This window comes from Phyllostomus hastatus, unplaced genomic scaffold, assembly GCF_019186645.2.
Source record: "Phyllostomus hastatus isolate PE091 unplaced genomic scaffold, TTU_PhHast_1.1 phas_contig_17, whole genome shotgun sequence".
Taxonomy (NCBI): domain Eukaryota; kingdom Metazoa; phylum Chordata; class Mammalia; order Chiroptera; family Phyllostomidae; genus Phyllostomus; species Phyllostomus hastatus.
In genome coordinates, this window is record NW_025333664.1 from 6,733,801 (window position 1) to 6,739,800 (window position 6,000).

The 6,000-nt window shown below is 59.2% G+C and overlaps 1 protein-coding gene across 2 annotated transcripts in view; it reads left to right on the top strand.

Annotated features, from left to right (window-relative positions):
• ZFP64 (ZFP64 zinc finger protein) overlaps nucleotides 1-1,867 on the top strand; it is a 63,215-nt gene extending 61,348 nt beyond the window's left edge. For both annotated transcript variants that reach the window (XM_045832804.1, XM_045832805.1), the window contains one exon: nucleotides 336-1,867. In XM_045832804.1, the coding sequence (XP_045688760.1) occupies nucleotides 336-1,045 (710 nt within the window). In that variant the 3' untranslated portion in view covers nucleotides 1,046-1,867. The remainder of the gene's footprint in view (nucleotides 1-335) is intronic.
• Nucleotides 1,868-6,000: the final 4,133 nt, after the last annotated feature.

Here is a 6,000-nt window from a genome sequence, read left to right on the forward strand (position 1 = left end):
GGTTTAGAATCAAAACCCAAGTGACCCCGGTGAAGAGTATGGACTTGGATGCCACGATGCCTGGGCTCATGTCCCCACTATTTAGACCAATAACTTGACTTCTGAGCCTCAGTTATCCCCTCTGTAAGATAGGGGGCCTGTACCCCCTCACAGGACTCTTGTGAGGATTCAGCGAGCTAATACTGTACCTGGGAAACGGTGTTACTAGGAGGCTAGCAGGTAGCTGGAGTTCAGAAGACCCCACTGTCTCTCTGCGGCCAGGTGTCCTGACGCGTGCTTGGGGGGAGCTCTGTGTTGCCTGCCTGCTCTAATGGAAACACACCTTCCGTTGCTAGGGGACACCCCCTTCCAGTGCTGGCTCTGTAGCGCCAAGTTCAAAATCAGCTCGGACTTGAAAAGGCACATGATCGTGCACTCGGGGGAGAAGCCCTTCAAGTGCGAGTTCTGCGACGTCCGCTGCACCATGAAGGCCAACCTCAAGTCCCACGTCCGCATCAAGCACACCTTCAAGTGCCTGCACTGCGCCTTCCAGGGCCGGGACCGGGCGGACCTCCTGGAGCACAGCCGGCTGCACCGGGCCGACCACCCCGAGAAGTGCCCCGAGTGCAGCTACTCCTGCTCCAGCGCGGCCGCCCTGCGCGTGCACAGCCGGGTCCACTGCACCGACCGCCCCTTCAAGTGCGACTTCTGCAGCTTCGACACCAAGCGGCCCAGCAGCCTGGCCAAACACATCGACAAGGTGCACAGGGACGAGGCCAAGACGGAGAACCGGGTGCCGCAGGGCAGCGAAGGGCCCCGGGACAGCGGCTCCCCGCACGTGGCCAAGATAGTGACGCAGAGGGCCTTCCGCTGTGAGACCTGTGGGGCTGCCTTCGTCAGGGACGACTCCCTGAGGTGCCACATGAAGCAGCACAGCGACCACGGTGAGAACAAGGACTCGGACCTGGTCACCTTCCCGCCCGAGAGCGGCGCGTCGGGGCAGCTCGGCGCCCTGGTCTCCGTGGGGCAGCTGGACGCCTCCCCGGAGCCCAGCCAGTGCCTCTGACTCGTGCAGAGAGGGCGGGGAGCCGTCCGGGACTCCAGGCAGATGCCGCTGCCCGGCCCTCCGGGTGAGACCATCGAGCCGGACTTCAGTCACCAGCTCAGGGCACGGCTGCCCGCGCTGCGCAGGCCGCCAGAGGCCGTGGCTGCAGCCGCTGCGGCGTGAGGGCAGGCGCCACAGCAGCGCCGCGGAGGCACTGCTCCACGTCGCCGTCTCCCCCCTCCCCCCCCCCCCAGCGTCACCTGAGCACGTTGACCAGTTGTTCCGGGTGGGGGTCCGCTGATCACCGCTCGCCCCAGAGGGGATGGCGTCTTCAGGACGGACTGCTGTGCCAAGCCCGGCCCCCCCCCCCCCCCACCGCGATGCAGGTGTTAAACTGGTCGGGCCACACGGGCACCGGAACGCAACCCACCTGTACAGCGGGGAAGGCTGGGACGGGGCTGGGTCCTGGGCAGGGTCTCGTTCTAACCCGGGGGGTAGTTGTGAGAATGTTCGCCTTACACGTTTTTGTGTGGTCCCTTTTGTTGGTTGTCTTGTAACAAAAAGGCAAACTCATCTGCAGAAGGATGTACCGGACACTCCTGTTTCTCCCCCAGACAGGGTGTGGTGCGCCCCTGCTGCTGTGGTTACCACCGCGGGCAGGGCTTCTCCCGTCTCAGCACCGCGACCGGAAATGCGGCCTGACCTGTAGGTGGCAGCAAAGGTCAAGCTAACACAAGCTCAGCCCGTCACTGTGCCTTGTGAGACTCAAGGTGTGTCACTTGTGTTCGTAAAGCAAAGACTAGGGGCCCCACCGGCCCTGGGCTTGGTTCTGGACCGGCGCTGTGTGGGACAGCCTGACACCAGCGTCTTTCGCCACGGTAAGCACGTGGTGTTGACTGAACCAGCCAACAAGCGAAAATCCAAACCTCTTGAAGGTGTACATGTGGCTTGACTTAGGAGGCTGTGGGACGGCAGTGGCTTCGTAATCTGTCCAGACTTGCTCTGTTTGTTCTACTTCGGCGTCTTTTCAAATACAGTCTCTGTTTAATACAAATTCGTGTGTGCCCTTCATCAAGCGTAAAATCCGTGCCCTTAAACCAGATTAAAGAGACCCCCTGGTCTCGGTAAACCAGGGTAGAGGACGTGAAAACACAGTTTATGGGCTGTATGCCGGGGAACGTCTCACTCACGATTAGCGAGGGGCACATGGCATCATTCGTCACGCATTTTGCTGTTTGAACATGTCCGATGCCCTCAGAGTCGGCCGTCAGGCAGGCGATCCACGCTGTCGAGAGTCCCTTTGTTGTGAGGAGGAAGGATGAAAATGGGGGCCCCCCCCACCCCCGCCACGGTAGCATTAACTACCACGTTGCTGCGGAACTGTGTGTCTGGTGGCTCCGAACAGTGTTGGGGCCCTGGAGGCAGGTGTGTGGTGCAGGCTCTGCTGGCACCTTTCTGCTGCTTGCCCTGTGTCTTGCCGGCGTGTCTGTTCCAGGAACAGGCGGCTTGTTGACCCTCCAAGTGGGAACCCGGAGATCAGAACCGCGTAAACACTCCTCATACCTCCGCTGCTACAGCTCTTCGGATGAGCAGGAAAGACACCAGCCTTCTCAGAAGGCTTTTTTTCTCTTCCCAGCTGTGCGGGCTTCCGGGGTCTTCCCTCCACCCCAGGGTCACCCAGTAAGTCGGGGTTCCCAGGGAGAGGGTCAGGGAAAGGTTCTGGGCCAGACAGCAAGTATCTGAGGCACTGTGGAGCTCTGAGGTCTCTGGTGACTAGACTCTGTGCTGTTAGCACGGAAGCAGCCGTAGGTGATTTAAAAAAGCAAACGCACAAGTCCGTGTCCCAGTAAAACGTTATAAAGTAATTCGGGAAGTGGGCGAGGGAGCTGGCTAGCCCTGCTGGGATGAGAGTGAGAGGAGACAGGTGACCGCCCGAGAGGCGGGGGGCGGCCGGTGATGCCCAGGGGCTGCTGGCAGGTGCAGAGCAGGTGAGCAGGGCTCCTCCCCCCAGCTCTGCCGGTGGGGCTGGTGTGGATCGGAACAGGGAGACTGATGGATGGATGAGTGGGCCACAGTTTGACGTCGCTTGCCCTGGGGCGTGGGAGAACTTCCTCAGTACAGGGCCAGGCGGTAAATACTCAGCGCTTCGCCGGCCTCGGCCTCTGTCCACCTGGGCTGTTGTAGGTTCGCTCACCTCGTCCACAGTCGCTAAAGCAGCCATCGATCACAGGTGAGCAGGTGGGTATCGCTATGGGCCAGTAAAACTTTACCGACAGAAAGCAGGCCGTGAGTCGGAGGGCCGAGGTTTAGTGACCGGAGCCGGGCTGTCGCGTGCGAGCCGCAGCCGCAGGGGGGACTGGCCGTGGGCGAGTGCCGGGAGAACTGCTAAGAACGCTGCATTTCCTGCGCTCCCTTCGAGGGAGGTGCTGCTCCGTGCACAAGATGGGCGAGTTCCGGGGGGGCCCCGGGGCCAGCTGGGCCCTCTGGATCCTGACTCAGACCCGCTGCAGACTGCAGGGAGGGTCCAAACATCCACGTGACACCCCCTTGCTTGCCTCTGCGCGGGGTGTCTCGCTGCCTCCTAAGGACTATAAAACACGAAGCTTTTGTCTGTCCCCACATGCAATGTCTTCCGTAAAGAAAAGGGATGAGTCCTGGCCGTGACTGGGTTGGTTAAAGCATCATCCCGACTCCCTAGGGTCGTGGGTTTGATCCCTAGTCAGGGCTCTTACAAGGGTCAACCAGTGAACCCATGAAGGGCTGGAACAACAAATCCATATTGATCAGCCTCTCTCTCTCTCTCTCCCAAATCGATGAATAAAACATGTTTAAATTAGTTCATAAACCCAGAATTCTGTACCCATCAAAGATATTAAAGGATGAGCCCCAATGCCATTGCCATGGCGACATGTGTGCTTCCTCCGAGCCAGGCATTGTGCTGAGCACGTGACCTGTGTTACTCATCTCCCCGCGGGTGCCGTCCAGAGCCGGGACTAGGAGGTGAGTGGGGCATTGGCTCAGGGCGCCGAAATCTCAGTCACCGAGGAATAATATTTCAACGCAGCATTTGTTTTTAGATGGGAGGGGAAGGAGAAAGGGGAGAAACCTCGACCGGCTGCCTCCTGCACTTCGGCAAAATGGCTCGAAACCCAGGCATGTGCCCTGACCAGGGATTGAACCAGTGACCTTTCAGTGTTCGGGCCAGCGCTCAGCCCATGCAGCCACACCAGCCAGGGTTTGATAGGGCATTTTTTTTTTTTTGATTGACCAACTGTGACCCACAGGTCACGCACTTTGTTTTTGCAAATTTGTTTAGAAGTTGGCCTAGGGGTTCGGACGGAGCCGTGCAAGGGCAGAGTTGGAGCCTACGATTAAAATTCTGACACTTTGTTCATTGTGGATTTTTCTTTTTTGCACTGCATGTGGATTTTTGAAAATGGCATTAAAGCGTTCACCTTGAGCCAGGAGATTTTTGACAGCACTTTATACCTGCACCCAGGGCGCTGCCTCCACCCACCTCTCCCTGGCCCCTCCTCTTGTTCACATTTGGAAGCCGGAGCGCAGAGGTGAAGAATTCTCCTGGGACACAGTGGGGCCAGGCTGGGTCTCCAGTGAAGAATGTTTTGTTGGAGTAACGGATGCCCCTGAGGGGGGCGATGACAGAACCACCCAGACAAAGGATAACTTGCAACACCTTCTGTTTAAGTGAAGGGGCTGAGGAGGCAGGAGGCGAGAGAACCCCGCCTCTGGTAATACCTGTCTGGCTGACATCCGGCTGAAGGTTTCACTTCAGATTCTCGGTTTGCTTGTCTGTAAAATGGGCCCATCTCTGACTTTTGGCCTACTGGTGCAATCAGCTGCTTGGGGCTTATACCTGCATGTCCTTTTCTCATTTCTCGTTTTGCTCGGGGAGAGGGCAGGTGGGCAAGGACCCAGAAGTAGCTCTGCGACCTATGACATCAGGGATCAGGGCTTCTGTCTTCCATCTCCTGCCCACATCTGCAACATGTGGCCAGGGTGGTGGCAACTTGAGCTCCAGCCTGGGGAGAAGGTGGCCACGCACCCTGCCTCTTATCACTACCGGGAAGCTGACTCTAAACTGCTCACCGTCCCCGGCCCCCCGGCTGGTCATGGGGCTTCGCTGCAGCAAAGGGTGCTGGGAAGTAGTTGCTCCGGAGTGACGACACTGGGCGCCTCGGAGCAGGGATGCCCTCGAAGGTTGGGTGTGGCTTTTCCGAGAAACACCCGGGACAGGCCCCGAGCAGCCGGGGTGTGCCTTCCACAAGCATTTCTATTCTGTCAGGGCTTCCCCGGGGCCACCTGTCTCCCCCTGGACACTGGCCCATGGCGGTCTTCCAAGGGTTTTTGTCGCCCAAGTCCCCGGGGTCTCAACTGTGGTTACTGGCTACAGTCACCTGCAAAGCTCTTAGCTGTTTGGACTCTCCCGCTGCGGGGAGAGGCCTGGGCATCCGTACTTCCCTGAGTTTTGCAGGTGATCCCGGCGGGCACCCAGGTGGGAGCGGCTGCTTCAGTCGAGGGAGCAGGGCTGTCTTCACGGGCCTGTCACCTGCGCTGCCACAAAGGGCTCTGCCCGTGCCGGCGCGCTCTGCTGCTGCTGCTGTCCTGAACATCATCCTTTTCTACGTATTGACTTTAAAAGAGAGAGAGAAGGGGGAGAGAGTTCCACCCATCGGTGCTTTCACTGGTTGCCTGTTGTAGGTGCCTTGACCGGATATCACACCCACCACCTCGGTGTGTTGGGAAGACGCCCCAGCCAACTCAGCAAGCGACCCAGCCGGGGCCTTGAAGTTCTTCGCGTGTGAACGAGGGGGCCTGCGTGTCCGTCTCGCACCAGGCCCTGCAGACCGTGTAGCCAGTCTTGCGAGGGAAGGAAGGGAGTGTGCCTGGGAGGAGGCCGGTCAGCATCCCCAGAACAGAAGAGGCTCCAGCCCCTGAAACGGGGGCTCTGGGCCGGG